The following is an 18,215-nucleotide window of genomic DNA, read 5'->3' on the forward strand; positions in this document are numbered from 1 at the left end:
TATTCCGAGCCAGTAAAAAGCTAAATTTGTCACCGACAGGAATGCTAGCTTGTCCACCCACTGGCAGCAGCCAACTAATCCTAACTCTCATTTCTTCATCATTGTGTGGACTGTGGAAGAGCACCGGCGAATCAAGATACATCACAGTGAAATCACAAGTATGTGATTGGTTTAACAATAGTGACTAAGGGAGTCAGGATAAACAGTGCTCTGTAGTTGAACGTTTTGAAAACACAGTGTACTTTTTATGGGTCCAATGGTGCTTCATTGCAGGATCTCGTGCTGACAATGTGCTTAGATCAAATCAAAATGTATTTGTCACATGCGCCGAATACAAGTGTAGACCTTACCATGAAATGCTTACTTGCCAGCCCTTAACCTGGAATTTCTTGTTGTGTTAAAATTACAAGCTCTCGATGTGCAAAGTTGCAGGTTTCCTACAAATACTGTATATGAATAACCCATGTGGAAAAATGTATACACCGGCTCGATTCAATCTTATGTAGCAAAATTTGAAATGGTATTTTGTACATTGGATAAAAGTAAAAACTCACAGCTAGAAAATGGTATATCATACACTTCAGTTTAGGAACAATGGGAAAGTAATTCTGCTTTGAAGTTGATAAACTTGTAACCCCACTTTTGAGAAAATGGCCCTTGAATGATTCGGTACACCTACTCGAGAGCTAGCTCTTCTTTGTCTACACCCATTCAGGATCGTTCACACCCTCTTAAGCCTTAGCCCCACCCATCCTTTAAGCATTCACATGTGAGGCCATGTGCTAAACAGAGTGAATAAGGGCCTCCAGAGTGGTGCAGGCATCCCTACAGATCTGTGTTTGATCCTGGGCTGTGTCGCAGTGCCTGAGTGGCGCAACGGTCTAAGACATTGCATAGCGGTGCAAGCTTTGATGCTACAGATGCTGGTTCAATACCCGTGCTGGCCTTGACTGAGAGACCAATGAGATAACTGTAGGTTTTTGGTTTCTCAAAAGAAATAAATAATTCTAAATGACAAACTGGCTTTATTTACTAATTAGTAACAATGTATTACCCATGTTCAAGAATGACCTTCTTGCTCATTTTACATTATTTGAAAACAAAATAATCTCCAAAATATTGCTATTTTTTTAAACAACGCAATTTTCAAAATGTGTATTATTACTTTAGAGTTATATAAGTCTCTTGGATATTCTCACAGATATATTTTTAACCCTGTTATTAGCAGGACAATATATATATATATATATATATATATATATATATATATATATATATATATATATATATATAATACTGTTGAAGTCGGAAGTTTACATATACATTTAAACTCCGTTTTTCACAATTCCTGACATTTAATCCTTGTAAACATTCCCTGTCTTAGGTCATTTCGAATCACCACTTTATTTTAAGAATGTAAAATGTCAGAATAATTGATTGATTTCAGCATTTATTTATTTCATTACATTCCCAGTGGGTCAGAAGTTTACATACACTCAATTAGTATTTGGTAGCATTACCTTTACATTGTTTAAGTTGAGTCAAATGTTTCTGGTAGCCCTCCACAAGCTTCCCACAATAAGTTTGGTGAATTTTGGCCCATTCCTCCTGACTGAGCTGGTGTAACTGAGTCAGGTGTTTTGGCCTCCTTGCTCACACGCTTCTTCAGTTCTGTCCACAAATGTTCTATTGAATTGAGGTCAGGGCTTTGTGATGGACACTCTAATACCTTGACTTTGTTGTCCTTTAGCCATTTTTCCACAACTTTGGAAGTATGTTTGGGGTCATCGTCCATTTGGAAGACTCATTTTTGACCAAGCATTAACTTCCTGACTGATGTCTTGAGATGTTGCTTCTATATATCCACATAAATTTCCAGCATCATAATGCCATCTATTTTGTGAAGTGCACCAGTCCCTCCTGCAACAAAGCACCCCCACAACATGATGCTGCCACCCCCGTGCTCATCAGACCAGAGTACATTTCTCCAAAAAGTACGATCTTTGTCCCCATGTGCAGTTGCAAACTGTAGTCTGGCTTTTTTATGTTGGTTTTAGAGCAGTGACTTCTTCCTTGCTGAGCTGCCTTTCAGGTTATGTCAATATAGGACTCGTTTTACTGTGGATATAGTAACTTTTGTACCTGTTTCCTCCAGCATGTTCACAAGGTCCTTTGTTTTTGCTCTGGGATTGATTTGCATTTTTCTCACCAAAGTATGTTCATCTCTAGGAGACAGAATGCGTCTCCTTCCTGAGTGGTATGACAGCTGTGTGGTCCCATGGTGTTTATACTTGCGTACTATTGTTTGTACAGATGAACGTGTTAACTTCAGACATTTGGAAATTGCTCCCAAGGATGAACCAGACTTGTGGACTTCTACAATCTTCTTTTTTTTTATTGGCTGATTTGTTTTGATTTTCCAATGATTTCAAGCAAAGAGGTACTGAGTTTGACGGTAGGCCTTGAAATAGATCCACCGGTACATCTCCAATTGACTCAAGTGATGTTCTTCTAAAGCCATGACATAATTTTCTGGAATTTTCCAAGCTGTTTAAAGGTACAGTCAACTTAGTGTATGTAAACTTCTGACCCACTGGAATTGTGATACCCTGAAATAATCTGTCTGTAAACAATTGTTGGAAAAATTACTTGTCATGCACAAAGTAGATGTCCTAACCAACTTGTCAAAACTATAGTTTTTTAACATGAAATGTGTGGAGTGGTTGAAAAAATTGTTTTAATGACTCCAACCTAACTGTTTGTAAATGTCTGTCTGGCCTTGTCTGGTCTTGTCTGGTCTGGACTTGTCCACTGAAAGCGTGCGAGGTTCAAGGCACAAGGGCAGGGGGGTGGACCCCCGCCACACTGGGTAGCACAGGGCAACACTTTAAGGGGCATTGCGCTAATAATGGTGCTGACTAGGGAAATGTTCCTGCTGTTCTTAGTGCCAGTCTACAACAATGTAGCTAATAATGGCATCTTTATGCTTTCATTAATAAAATAATGATATAAATATTATTTCAAAATGCCGACATGTATTTAGTTATGGATCCATAATGAATTACTATGGGAATAAATATCACTGAATTACAGAAATATCCTCCAAATGTAATTGTAGCTCAGTTGGTAGAGCATGGTGCTTGTAATGCCAGGGTAGTGGGTTCGATTCCCGGGACCACCCATACGTAGAATGTATGCACACATGACTGTAAGTTGCTTTGGATAAAAGCGTCTGCTAAATGGCATTTATTATTATTATTATTATATTTTTCAATTTTGTTTTGGCCTACCGTAGGCAACATGAGTCTCACTGGTGTTGAGTAATGTGGTGTAGGTCTTATTTATTTAAAGAGCATATTGAGGTTAGAAGCAATAGGTTTTGAAGCAATAGCCTACAACTGTTTTAGCACTGTTTCATGCTGCTCTGTGACAAGCTTGGGGACTGGTCTTGATAAATCAATGAGATTTTTATTTTAACTGAATCTCCGTTTGGCTATTGGTTACACTACAATTCAGGTGTAGAAATGTTATGCTCTTCGTGCAGCCTTTATTTAACGAGAAAAGTCAGTTAAGAACAAATATTTTTTTACAAGTACCGCCTACTCCTTCCTCCCCATTGGAGAATTGATCTCCGGTCTCCCACGTGCCCGCATGACATGATGGGGATTCTTTAGCAAAATAGCCCAGTACTGTAGCCTACCATCACATTGTGCAGCGTTCCATCCTAACGGAAACCCAGAGGGTTTTTTGTTTTTTCTTGGAATAGAAACACCATAATATTAAGCAAATTTAATTAAGCAAAATGTTTTAATCAGTCCCATATACTATGTTCTTACAAAACATTTTTAAATTCTCTAGTACAGCCACTATTGAAGGCTATCAAATGCTTCTCAAAGATGCCTTCTGGTGGTCAAACTAGCACTAACTAGCATTAATGGTAAGTGGTTGGCACTTAAATAACGTGTCATAGAATTATGCGGCACCATGCATGCTGTGCCGCATTACTCTGCAACTTTTATAGGATGGACCACTGTAACTGGTGTATTTTAACACCATTAAACCCATCCGTTTTAAAAATGAATTTAGTATATATCAGTCTAGCAAACCAGGCAACTAAAAGCAACTTTCTGAACAATGTTTTGGCTCGTTTCTTGCTTGTTACCTGCATTCCAGTTCAATTAATGACCATATTATAGCTGACAACGTCTTGACTTGTATTCGTATTACAGGAAAATAACCTCACAACAGGATCATTATTTGTAAGTTAATGGCGAGCTAATTATAGAAAATAGCTTGAGAGTGGGACGAAATAAAAGCAGGGCATTCTACCAGAGAATTTTAGGACATGGACACTGTCTTGTTGTCCTAACGTTATATCCTAATTTGACGAGTGCAGGTCATGTTTTTCTTCACATTACCGTCTCTGGTAAACACACACTATGTCAAATAAATAAAATATATATGTTTATTTGTCACAGAACAGGATACAGAAGGTGTAAATGGACAGTAAAATGGTTACTTGCATAGTGTAGTCTTTTGTAGCTAAACAATGAACCATAATCCCAACTCATAATGTTACTGCCCTACATGAATCTGCAGGTAGCCAAAACTAACCAACAAGGTTCAATGTTAGCTAGCTAGCTAACATTAGGCTATAACTAGCAATGCAAATGCCTCTGAGATACGAATAATATTACTCAACTGATCGTACACGTAACGTTATCTAGCAAGCCAGCTAGCTAACGTTAGCTAGCTAACAGTACTCTTTAACTTGCAATGAAAACAACTTTCTGACAAAATTAGAAACGTATAATATCTGAAAATGTAGCTAGCTAGACTCTTACCTGTGTGCATGGATGAACGCTTCTCTGTCACGGATGCCATGGTTGCCCTTAGTTTAAAGATGTAATCCGGAGACAGGTGTTTTATACAATCAGTTTCTGTGTGTTCTTCTTTGACTCCCTCTGCATATTTGCAATCAAAAACCAGAATTTTCTCCTTAGCTATCATACTCTGCTTCCACTGGACATTCCACTGATTTCAAAACTCAGTCCTCCATAAAGTGGAGTGCATTAGCGACACTTTTGCAGTTCTTCGTGATATCTTTCAAAAAAGCTGTGTTAGAAAGGGATTACCTACACATACTGAGAAGTTATAGACAAGTGTGCTACATGGCAGACCAATCCAAACTCAACTTTCGGCATGTCCAGCCCATACATTATCTCAGCCATTCATGGCTAGCGGGAAAGATCCTGTCTTTTTCCGTGGCTGAACCAACTAGGCTCGTAATTTTACTGTTTTATTCGCATTTACAAGTTTGTTATTAAGGCATGAAAATTCACATTTTCCAGAAAACATTTCTGCCAAAAAAACACATTTTGATAAAAAAATACATGTTTACGTTCAAATGCCTCTCCTGTGAAGTAGTGAGGTGCAACATACACCTAGTTTCCTGAAACGAGACACATTTGTTTAGAGCCAGGGGGTTATATATTAAAAATAAAGAGAGCTGTGTGAGTGCACATTTGAATGTGTGCATGAACGTATCTAGTATATTGAAACGGTTTGTGTTCATTGGCATGTTAAGAGTGTATGTGGACTATCTGTGTTTCTGACTTGTCCATGATTGATATCCGTCCATGATTGACATCGGTCGTTGTCTCTTCTCTCCACAGGCTGGTAGATGACCGCTGTGTGGTACAGCCCGACACAGGGGACCTTAACAACCCCCCAAAAAAGTTCAGAGGTAAGAGAATGGTATACTCCCCTCTTTCTACTATAGCAGCTTACGCAGCACCACGTCACCTCAGTAAATCCAGCCTGTTTACACAGTGTTTTCCACTGGAGATGTTTCTTCTTGTATTACACTGCGTTTCTCTGGTGATAGCGCCAGTATCCCTCCCTGTCCACATAGACTTCAAAAAGTGCTGCTCTCTTTGACAGTGTGTGTGTGTGTGTGTGTGTGTGTGTGTGTGTGTGTGTGTGTGTGTGTGTGTGTGTGTGTGTGTGTGTGTGTGTGTGTGTGTGTGTGTGTGTGTGTGTGTGTGTGTGTGTGTGTGTGTGTGTGTGTGTGTGTCATCTTGTCTATGTTTCCTGCTTAGATGTGATTCTGTGAGAATAGGAACATATTGAGGCTCATGAAGGGAGATATATCTCTAGCTGTTGGGTTATTTCTATCCCCATAACAGGAAGTACAACTGAACTCACGACCTTTAAGTCTCAGGTCAGGGGTCATTACCACCCATGGAACATTTTTGGCCTACAAAGCTGATGTGCAATGTGAGTGTGTCAGGCTGTGACTGTCGCCTGTGTGTCTTTTTATACAACGGGTGGGTTTAATCCGGAATGCTGATTGGTTAAAACATCATTCCAGCCATTGTCTATTCCACATGTTACCACCGGCTAAATCTATGATGTTAAAATGCCTAAAAGTATCTAGACATTAATTCACATTTCTGTCAGGGCGAGACTGGCAGGTAGGCAGCATTTCTCAGTCAGTCAAAATCATGAATCAGCTGGCATCGTTTTCTTAGATATATGTGGACTGATTCAGGAAACTAGGCGTATGTCGCAAGTCACAAATTCACAGGAGAGCTGTTTTGAACATCATTTAAAAAAAATCAAAATGTGTTTTTGGCAGAAATGCCTTCTCGAACATTTGAACTTTCATTTGCTTTAATAACAAACTTTTATGCAATCTGTAAATACGAATAAAGTTGTTAAATTAAGAGCTTAGTTGGTTTAGCCAAAGAAATAGCAGGAACGTTCCCGCTAGCCATAATTGTCCGAGGAAATGAGTGGCTGGACATGCTGAGAGATGAGTTTCAGATTGTTCTGCGGTGTAGCATCTTGTGTCTATAAAATGAGCTGCTCGTTACGTGTAGATAATCCTTTCTACTGCATTTTTTTCTAAAGATATAACGTAAGAACTGCAAATATGTTGCTACTGCTCTCAATAACATTGCTGCCTTGAATTTATCAAGCGCTATCGACTAAGGTCAGTAGGAAAAAGTTGTGATGGGCTACTTTCTGGAGGACGATCGTGCCATGCTTGACTCTGACTGAAAATGAATCGGATGATTAGGAAATCCCTGATTTTAAATAAAACATTTTCATTGAAGAATACATTGTAGAGTCTTCTGATGACGGTGATGGGGAAGAAACAGCGATCAACAGTGTTGTCACGGAAGAAGTTGACCAAGTTTTGAAATCAGTCGAACACAACAGGCCAAACAAACTGCAAACCAAATGGAAATGACACAGGACGTCTTATTTAATGAAAGGGGTTGTAGTCTGCCGTGAAGCTTTCATCCATGTATACGGGTAAGAATCTAGCTACAGTTTCAGATATTATACGTTTCTAATTTTGTCATGAAGTTTTTTTCATTGCAAGTTTAGGCTTGCTGTTAGCTAGCCAGCTGGAGTTCGATGGTTAGCTTGCTAGCTAACGTTAACATTGCACCTAACTTATTTGGTTAACTTTAGCTATGGCAATTGGTTTGTATTGCTAGTAACGTTCCTTTATGGACTGGGATTATAGTTCATATTTTTAGCTAGCTAACATTAACTTGACTAAACATAAGACCAAGTTAAAACTTGCTTTTAGCTGAGATTAGATTGCTGGCTTGCTAGCTAACATTCATTTATGTGTATGAATTGTGTGTATCGTTAGTGATGTTTTCTCAGAATGCCATTTCACATTGCTAGTTATAGCCTAATGTTAGCGAGCTAACATTGAACCTATTTGGTTACCTTTAGGTATCTGACAATCGGTTTGTATTGCTATCTAAAGCTTGCAGTTAGCTAGCCAGCTGATGTTAGATGGCTAGCTAGCTATCTAACGTTACGTGTAGCGATGTTATCTCAGAATGCCATTTCTCATCTATTGTATAATAATGCTAAAATATTTGTCTCTCAACATCAGTAGAACCAGCCTTACTCTTCTCCACCAGTCATACAAGGAGAATGGTCGAATGCCTTCCATCGAAAAGAGAGCTGGCCCAAGCAAGCAAAGGCAGCAGCGCAGGTATCGACGACATGCACCATTTGTTCACCAACTACACAGTTGGGGAACTGCGTGGGGACCTGAATGGTGATAACTGCAGTGGCCAAAACCAGAACAAGTTTGTGCTCTGGTATTGTGCCTGGTATGAATAAGCTCCACCAGTCTGGACCTTCACTTCCTGATCACAGGCCACACCATGTTTGCCCCCGACTGGTGTTTCGGGCTCATCAAGCAGTGCTTCAGAAAGACCAAAGTGGACACAGCTAGACAAATGTATCTCTTTGAGAAGATCAGGGAGTTTTGTGAACAGAGGCTATGGACATCACATACCCTACAGCAAAGTCGAGGGCAGAACCAAAACAGGTTCTCCGAATCTAGATTCCCTTGTTCATGCATGGTTTGGACGAACCAGTCATCAGCAGTATCTGCAGTGCCTCTATTCAAATGATTCTCTCCTAACACACACGCCATACGTTGCTGCTACTATTATTATTATTTTTATCCTGCTGCTCAGCCACTTTACCGCTGATTGTATGCCTATAACCAACTCATCTATCACTGATATAATTATTGATCTTGTTCTTGTACATACTGTATTTTATTTTGACACTATTTTTGATATTGCTACTATGCAAGTAACCATTTGTCTGTACCGTTTGCACCTTCTGTAGAGACCCATCCACTTAGCAAGACTTAGCAGAATATTGACATATAAAATTAATATTGATATCTGTGGTCGTAACATGACTTTGTTACGTACCACAACAATATCATGTGACTGTATCAAGTGTCCACCACATAAATATATGGTGCATGCATCTGTTTATGTACTGTACATGTGCACCTCACTCAAGTTTCAAGTCAGGTTAGAATCCTTAAAGAGAAGGGTGGGGCTGGCTTAAGAGGGTGTGAACAATGCTGAATGGGTGTAGACAAAGAAGAGCTCTCCAGTAGTCACCAAAACATTCAAAGGCCCTTTTTAATCAAAGGTGACTTTACAAGTGTATCACCCTTCAAAACAATTACTTTCCCATTGTTCCTCAAAAATGCTGTGTATGATATACAATTTTGTAGCTCCGAGTCTCTACTTTTATCCAATGTTAAAAATAAAAAAATAAACATTTAAAATTTTGCTACATAGAACCGGATCCAGGTGGTGAGTCAAATATACAAAGGTTTGTTACCTTTGTTGTTGCCTAGCTTCTCTGAACAAAAGTGTCCTGACGAGAGAGCACATTTTTCTATGTGCTCTCTCACATTTATCTCATTGTAATGGGGGCATCCAAATAAATTTCACTACAAAACAGTTTATGCAAATGCAGCTACTGCTGTTATTCTGGCTGCACTGTTTGAAGTGACTAATTTGGTTAGCTAGCAAGCAAGGGATAAGAACGTTGCCAGCTAGTATGGCTATGAAACATTTAGAACAAACAACTGGATCATGTCCGTAGGTAAAGAACAAAAAGACTGAATGACTGGGTCGCGTCTCTGGCAACCGATAGAACGAATAACTAGCCGGCTTGTGTAGAAACCATAGATTAGTGTCAGGACTATATTTTGTGGAAGGATGAACTAGTATAAATACATTTATCAAAATAACGTTTTTATTGGAAATATTTCAATCATTATTTGAATATGTTGGTAACCCGTTGTATTGGCACCGTTTGCCGGTCCTCGACTTGGTCTTGGTTCTAACAACACCGATGCCAATATTCTCCCAACACCGGCTTCCTATAGGGCATTATCACTTACATGTACACCACAAAATCTGTCTAATAAAATACAGTATGTTCATCTTTTTAGTCTGGATTTAGTTGGATGTTCCATCTATTTGTTTTAGCATTCGGCTGTGTTGGTGTCTAATTATCACAGAGGAGGTGAGAAAAGTATGATGTAACTCTGCAGTAATCAAAGGATTGTATAAGTAAGTGTCACCCCGTGAGGAGTTAATGAGGATGTTTAAGCATGGCTGTAAGGCATTGAGACTAACTTGCATTCCACTCATACTGGGAGTTAGTTGCTACATTACATGATGTGGTTTAATGCGAGTGGGGCTCTGTCTATCATACGTTGTGACCATTAGCTGCAGTCTAGATATTTGTACTGTATTTATAACCCATAAAGCTTGGGTCTCCTCAGAATACACTGAATGACAATTGTGTCTTTGATGTCCCAGAGAAGTTCTCTGAATTTATCTCCTCCTAGGAGACTGTTACCAAAAGCTTCTCTGTGTGTGTGTGTGTGTGTGTGTGTGTGTGTGTGTGTGTGTGTGTGTGTGTGTGTGTGTGTGTGTGTGTGTGTGTGTGTGTGTGTGTGTGTGTGTGTGTGTGGAGTCAAGTTATCTTTGTGCATGCTTGTGTCTGTGTGTGCACTCTCACTAAGTGGTCAAAGTGGCCATGGTAACCCCTCCTACATGGACTCATTTACTGGTGGTGATGACATGTGTTGGTGACACTTGTTATCATGAGAGGGCGGGAGGGAGAGCGAGACCAAACAACACAGAGTTATCGATCCAAACCTGAATGTATAGGTAATCCACTTCTTCAATCTTTATGGCCCTATAAGAAAGAACAAACCGCAACAACATATACATGATCAAATACAAATCTTAGAATCAACTATTAAAGACTACCAGAACCCACTGGACTCTCCAATTACATTGAATGAAATACAGGACAAAATACAAACCCTCCAACCCAAAAACAACTGTGGTGTTGATGGTATCCTCAATGAAATGATAAAATATACAGACCACAAATTCCAATTGGCAATACTTAAACTCTTAAACATCATCCTTAGCTCTGGCATCTTCCACAATATTTGGAACCAAGGACTAGTAACCCCAATCCACAAAAGTGGAGACAAATTTGACCCCAATAACTACCGTGGGTTATCCTTCAACAACATCCGTGGGAAAATCCTCTGCATTATTATTATTATTATTAACAGCAGACTTGTACATTTCCTTTGTGAAAACAATGTACTGAGCAAATGTCAAATTGGCTTTTTACCAAATTACCCTACGACAGATCATGTATTCACCCTGCACACCCTGAACAAAGGCAACGTCTTCTCATGCTTTGTTGATTTCAAAAAAGCTTTTGACTCCTTTTGGCATTAGGGTCTGCTATACAAATGGATGGAAAGTGGTGTTGGGGGGAAAACATACAACATTATAAAATCCATGTACACAAACAAGTGTTCAGTTAAAATTGGCAACAAACACACACATTTCTTTCCACAGGGCTGTGGGGTGAGACAGGGATGCATCTTAAGCCCCACCTCTTCAACATACAGTTGAAGTTGGAAGTTTACACTTAGGTTGGAGTCATTACAACTCGTTTTTTCAACCACTCCACACATTTCTTGTTAACAAACTATAGTTTTGGCAAGTCGGTTAGGACATCTACTTTGTGCATGACACAAGTCATTTTTTCAACAATTGTTTACAGACATATTATTTCACTTATAATTCACTGTATCACAATTAGAGGTCCACCGATTTAAATAGGGCCGATATCAAGTTTTCATAACAATCTGCATTTTTGGACACGTTTATGTCCGATTATATTGCACTCAATGAGGAGAATGCGTGGCAGGCTGACTACCTGTTACGCGAGTGCAGCAAGGAGCCAAGTTAAGTTGCTAGCTAGCATTAAACTTATCTTATAAAAAACAATCAATCTTAAACATAATCACCAGTTAACTACACATGGTTGATGATATTACTAGTTTATCTAGCTTGTCCTGCGTTGCATATAATCGATGCGGTGCCTGTTAATTTATAATTGAATCACAGCCTACTTCGCCAAACGGTGATGATTTTAACAAGCGCATTCGCAAAAAAAGTACTGTCATTGCACCAATGTGTACTTAATCATAAACATCAATGCCTTTCTTCAAATCAATACAGTATATATTTTTAAACCTGCATATTTAGTTTAATATTGCCTGCTAACATGAATTTATTTTAACTAGGGAAATTGTGTCACTTCTCTTGCATTCTGTGCAAACAGTGTCAAGGTATATGCAGCAGTTTGGGCCGCCTGGCTCGATGTGAACTGTGTGAACCATTTCTTCCTAACAAAGACCGTCATTTATTTGCCAGAATTGTACATAATTATGACATAACATTGAAAGTTGTGCAATGTAACAGCAATATTTAGACTTAGGGATGCCACCTGTTAGATAAAATATGGATCGGTTCTGTGTTTCACTGAAAGAATAAACGTTTTGTTTTCAAAATTATCGTTTCCAGATTTGACAACATTAATGACCTAAGGCTCGTATTTCTTTGTGTTTATTATATTTGAATTAAGTCTATGATTTGATAGAGCAGTCTGACTGAGCTGTGGTAGGAAGCAGCAGGCTCGTAAGCATTCATTCAAACAGAACATTCCTGCATTTGCCAGCAGCTCTTCGCTGTGCTTCAAACATTGCGCTGTTTGACTATCAACTCCCAAGTTCAAATCCCCGAGCTGACAAGGTACAAAATCTGTCGTTCTGCCCCTGAACAGGCAGTTAACCCACTGTTCCTAGGCCGTCATTGAAAATAAGAATTTGTTCTTAACTGACTTGCCTAGTAAAATAAAGGTAAAATAAAAATAGTCCTAATAATTCCTATAATAACTACAATCTAAAACTTCTTACCTGGGAATATTGAAGACTCATGTTAAAAGGAACCACCACCTTTCATATGTTCTGAGCAAGGAACTTAAACGTTAGCTTTTTCAAATGGCAAATATTGCACTTCTCCGACAGTTTCTTTTTGCATTATTAAAACTAAATTGAACATGTTTCATTATTTATTTGAGACTAAATTGATTATATTAAGTTAAAATAAGTGTTCATTCAGTATTTTTGTAATTGTCATTATTACAAATATATATATATATATATATATATATGGGCCGATTTTAATCGGTATCGTCTTTTTTTTGGTCCTCAAATAATCAATATCGTTGTTGAAAAATCATAATCGGTTGACCTCAATCACAATTCCAGTGGGTCAGAAGTTTACATACACTAAGTTGACTGTGCCTTTTAAACAGCTTGGAAAATTCCAGAAAATTATGTCATGGCTTTAGAAGTTTCTGATAGGCTAATTGATATAATTTGAGCCATTTGGAGGTGTACCTGTGAATACATTTCAAGGCATACCTTCAAAATCAGTGCGTCTTTGCTTGACATCATGGGAAAATCTAAAGGAATTGTAGACCTCCACAAGCCTGGTTCATCCTTGGGAGCAATTTCCAAATGCCTGAAGGTACCACGTTCATCTGTACAAACAATAGCACACAAGTATAAACACCATGGAACCATGCAGCCATCATACCGCTCAGGAAGGAGACGCGTTCTGTCTCCTAGAGATGAAGGTACTTTGGTTCAAAAAGTGCAAATCAATCCCAGAATAACAGCAAAGGACCTTGTGAACATGCTGGAGGAAACGGGTACAAAGGTATCTATATCCACAGTAAAGCGAGTCCTATATCGACCTAATCTGAAAGGCTGCTCAGCAAGGAAGAAGCCACTGCTCAGAAAACCGACATAAAAAGCCAGACCACGGTTTGCAACTGCACATGGGGACAAAACTCATACTTTTTGGAGAAAGTACCTCTGGTCTGATGAAACAAAAATAAAACTGTTTGGCCATTGTTATGTTTGGAGGAAAAAGAGTGAAGCTTGCAAGCTGAAGAACTCCGTCCCAACCGTTAAGCACGGGGGTGGCAGCGTCATGTTGTGGGGGTGCTTTGCTGCAGGAGGGACTGGTGCACTTCACAAAATAGATGGCATCGTGAGGGAGGAAAATTGTGGATATTTTGAATCAATATCTCAAGACATCAGTTAGGAAGTTAACGGTTGGTCGCAAATGGGTCTTCCAAATGGACAATGACCCCAAGCATACTTCCAAAATGGCTTAAGGTCAACAATGTCAAGGTGTTGGAGTGGCCATCACAAAGCCCAGACCTCAATCAAATAGAACATTTGTGGGCAGAACTGAAAAAGTGTGTGACCAAGGAGGCCTACAAACGTGACTCATTTACACAAGCTCTGTCAAGAGGAATGGGCCAAAAGTCACCCAACTTATTGTGGGAAGCTTGTAGAAGGCTACCCAAAATGTTTGCCCCAAGTTTAAACAATTTAAAGGCAATGCTACCAAATACTAATTGAGTGTACGTAAACTTCTGACCCACTGGGAATGTGAAATAAAATAAGTCATTCTCTCTACAATTTTTCTGACATTTCACATTCTTATAATAAAGTGGTGATCCTAACTGACCTAAAACAGGGAATTTTTACAAGGATTAAATGTCAGGAATTGTGAAAAATGAGTATGTAAACTTCCGACTTCAACTGTATTTCAACGAATTGGCGATGGCACTAGAACAGTGCAGCACCCGGCCTCACCTTAGAATCTGAAGTCAAATGTCGACTGTTTGCTGATTATCTGGTTCTTCTGTCCCCAACCAAGGAGGGCCAACAGCAACACCTATATCTTCTGCACAGATCTGTCAGACCTGGGCCCTGACAGTAAATCTCCGTAAGACAAAAATACTGGTGTTCCAAAAAAGGTACAGTTGCCAGGACCACAAATACAAATTCCATCTAGACACCGTTGCCCTAGATGACACAAGCGATATATACCTTGGCCTAAACATCTGCGCCACATGTAACTTGCACAAAGGGCCTTCTATGCCATCAAAAGGAACACAAAATTTGACATAACGATTAGGATCTGGCTAAAAATCCTTTAATCAGTTATAGAACCCATTGCCCTTTATGATTGTGAGGTCTGGGGTCCGCTCACCAACCAAGAATTCACAAAATGGGACAAACCCCAAATTGAGAATCATGCAGCATGCAGAATTCTGCAAAAAATATCCCCTGTGTACAATGTAAAACACCAAATAATGCATGCAGAACAGAATTAGGCCAATACCCGCTAATTATCAAAATAGTGAAAAGAGATGTTAAATTCTACTATTCCACCTAAAAGGAAGCGATTCCTGAACCTCACATAACAAAGCCATCACATACAGAGAGATGAACCTGTAGAAGAGTCCCCCAAGCAAGCTGGTCCTGGGGCTCTGTTCATAAACACAAACAGACCCCACACAGCCCCAGGACAGCAACACGATTAGATCCAACCAAATCATGAGAACAAAAAGATAATTACTCAACACATTGGAAAGAATTTAATAAAAAAACTGAGCAAACTAGAATGCTATTTGGCCCAAAACCGAGAGTAAACAATGCCAGAATACCTGACCACTGTGACTGACCCAAACTTAAGGAAAGCTTTGACTATATACAGACTCAGTCAGCATAGCCTTGCTATTGAGAAAGGCCGCCATAGGCAGACCTGGCTCTCGAAGACTGGCTATGTGCACACTGCCCACAAAATTAGGTGTAAACTGAGCTGCACTTCTTAACCTCCTGCCAAATGTATGTCCATTGACACATATTTCCCTCATATTACAGACACACAAAGAATTTGAAAACAAATCCAATTCTGATAAACTCTCATATTTACTGGGTGAAATACCAGTGTGCCATCACAGCAGCAAGATTTGTGACCTGTTGCCACAAGAAAAGGGCAAACAGTGAAGAACAAACACCATTGTAAATACAACCCATATTTATGTTTATTCATTGTCCCTTTCCCTATTTTCAGATAATATAACATTTGAAATGTCTTTATTCTTTTGGAACTTTTGTTAGTGTAATGTTTACTGTTAATTTGAATTTATTTCACTTTTGTTCATTATATACTTCACTTGCTTTGGAAATGTTAACATATGTTTCCCATGCCAATAAAGCCCTTAAATTGAAATTGAATTTAGAGGCAGAGAGAGTGGCGTTGTCATGCTCCTGTGATGGCTGTGGGCTATAGTGGCTCCCTCCCCCCTTTTTGAATAGGATTTGTTGAAAGACTGTTGCCCAATTTCATTTCTCCTTTTCTTTATGAAACACATTTGCTCACTTACCCTTACAGATTGGAAAGCATTGTATTACTGTGTTTTTTTTTATATATATTTTTTTTTACACCAATCCAATGTTTGCCAATCCTTGAGGGTGAGGGAATGTGTGCACTCACTTCAGGAAGATTTGGGCTTGTGTGTCATGTAAGTCTTCAACCAGTGCTGTGACCTGATGTAGCCTGTATTCCAACAGTCAGTGCATTGTTGTTGAACAATAACATATGCTAGCCAGGAGGGATGTAGCCTTTTTGGGGTCACAGATGTAGCCTACTGTGACTCCAAAAACAGATTCATTTATTATACTGTCATTTCCATTCTGTTTTATGGGTTTATTGTTTTTTTTTTCAGATGTTAAAATTAATAAGAAATGGTCTCTTCCTATTGTTTTTAACATTAGCCAAATACCTAAAACCGCTGTACACCCTCTGTGGGAGATACTGTACTTCCTTTTCTCTCCCCAAACTTCGGGTTGGGAAGTGCTTATTTAAGACTTCCTTGGGGAGGTATCGTGTGTCTGCCGGATGGCCTCCGGTGTAGGATGGTGTTACCATGAGACAGACACTGATCTTAGGTCAGTTTCACATTTCCCCTCCTTAATGGTTATGGTTAGGATTTGAGGAGGGTGAGCTGATCCTAGATTTCTGCTGAAGGGGAACATCTGCACTGTCCACTTCTGTGTCATTTTTTGGAGAGTTTTTCCTCAGAGAAAATAATAGTAAAAGGTAAATACTGTGTTGTGAGGGATGCAGTGTTGTTGCTCTGAGAGACGGTGGATATAATCCTCCTTACTTTAGCCTGCTGCTGGATGAGGGCCAGACGAGCCCTGGCCACCAGGCCTAACTGCCGAGGTATGCATACCATTTCCTTCCAATGTAAGCAGAAGCAATTTATACACACTCCCTCACCTAAGCACACATGCACACACACATTCACGCACGCACACACATATGTAGGCAAACACATGCACACATCTGCAAGCATGGAGCACGCACACAGTTAGAGACACACAGACTCTAATGTGTGCAAGGGCATTCATTTGACACACACTCATGCACTTACACAAACTTACACCCATGTCATACATTATGCCCATGTCGCTGCAGCTCAGCAAACCATACACGCTCAGGTGCTGAAACGGCTGGGCTACTACATCTCAAAGTGACCATGTTAAAACTCCTATTCCTCCCCTTCCATAACTGCTAAGAAGCCAGGCGTGATTGCAGGGTTGTGTGTTATGGAACAAATAAGGTGTGGGGGTGTTGTGTTGACAGATGTATCTTTATTCTGTTTCAAGTTGCAGACTAAACTACATTCCATCATGTGACAAACCCATCTCATACTGTTCAGTTTTCCTTTATTCAGTGAATGGTCTGTGCTTTGTAGACCTAGGTCTGTAGCAGTTCAAAATGTTGTTGTTGCCTGAGATGACCCATCCATTCCTCTCTTGAACACAGTTATAATGTCCACCTTTTGTTGCAGTATATTAAGCTAGCTCCGTTCCACAATGATCTCTCTCAAAACTCTCATTACCGTCTTCTCAGGAGAAACGTGTTCTCTAAATCAGGACCGACTCTGTTTCTAAGGTAATTGACAATGAACAAGATTAGAACCTTTTTGTTCCACCTAAAATACCAGAGAAGGGCCAGAGAAAAAAAGTTAGTTTGTGCCATTTTAAAACATTTATTGGTGAACAACAATGTGAGAGCATGTGGAAGACATTAGTGGGATCAGTGTCCGTGGCTGGTTTTGTCTGTTTCACTCTCCTCCCTTCATCCTGCTTTCTTCCTCGTCACAGCTAAAGTTGTTTACATGGATGTGTACTAGGTGATTAAGCAGCTATTCACAGGCTCAAACCAGACGTTTAGAATACAGGGCCTAGTTACCAGGTGTGTTGTGGTAATGTCTTCAGCATATGATTTTCACCTGGCAGTGAGGTAAAGGAGAGGTTAGGCAAGGGAAGGAAGCCATTGAATAGCTTCGAGACTCATCCATTGCCTGGGAATAAAACATATGTATACCGCCTAACCCTAGTATACACATTAGTTGTTACTATGGCACAATAGGGCAAATCCATTTGAATGTAATCACTTTTTGACAGCACCCTTTTTAATGTGAACAAAACCTTCCATACATATTTTCCCACTGTAGTACTGCTCAGAAAGTGACTTTCTGGTCCTGAATGTCATAAGATTCAAGCGATAAAGGTGACATTTAATCAAAGTCTACTA

The 18,215-nt window shown here is 39.5% G+C and overlaps 1 protein-coding gene across 4 annotated transcripts in view; it reads left to right on the top strand.

Moving 5' to 3' along the window:
* Positions 1–18,215, top strand: part of LOC124003822 (inositol 1,4,5-trisphosphate receptor type 1) — a 179,561-nt gene that overhangs the window by 17,890 nt on the left and 143,456 nt on the right. For all 4 annotated transcript variants that reach the window (XM_046312419.1, XM_046312421.1, XM_046312422.1 and 1 more), the window contains exon 3: positions 5,676–5,746. In XM_046312419.1, coding sequence (XP_046168375.1) covers positions 5,676–5,746 — 71 coding nt within the window. The remainder of the gene's footprint in view (positions 1–5,675; positions 5,747–18,215) is intronic.

Source organism: Oncorhynchus gorbuscha, linkage group LG18, assembly GCF_021184085.1.
Source record: "Oncorhynchus gorbuscha isolate QuinsamMale2020 ecotype Even-year linkage group LG18, OgorEven_v1.0, whole genome shotgun sequence".
NCBI classification, from domain to species: domain Eukaryota; kingdom Metazoa; phylum Chordata; class Actinopteri; order Salmoniformes; family Salmonidae; genus Oncorhynchus; species Oncorhynchus gorbuscha.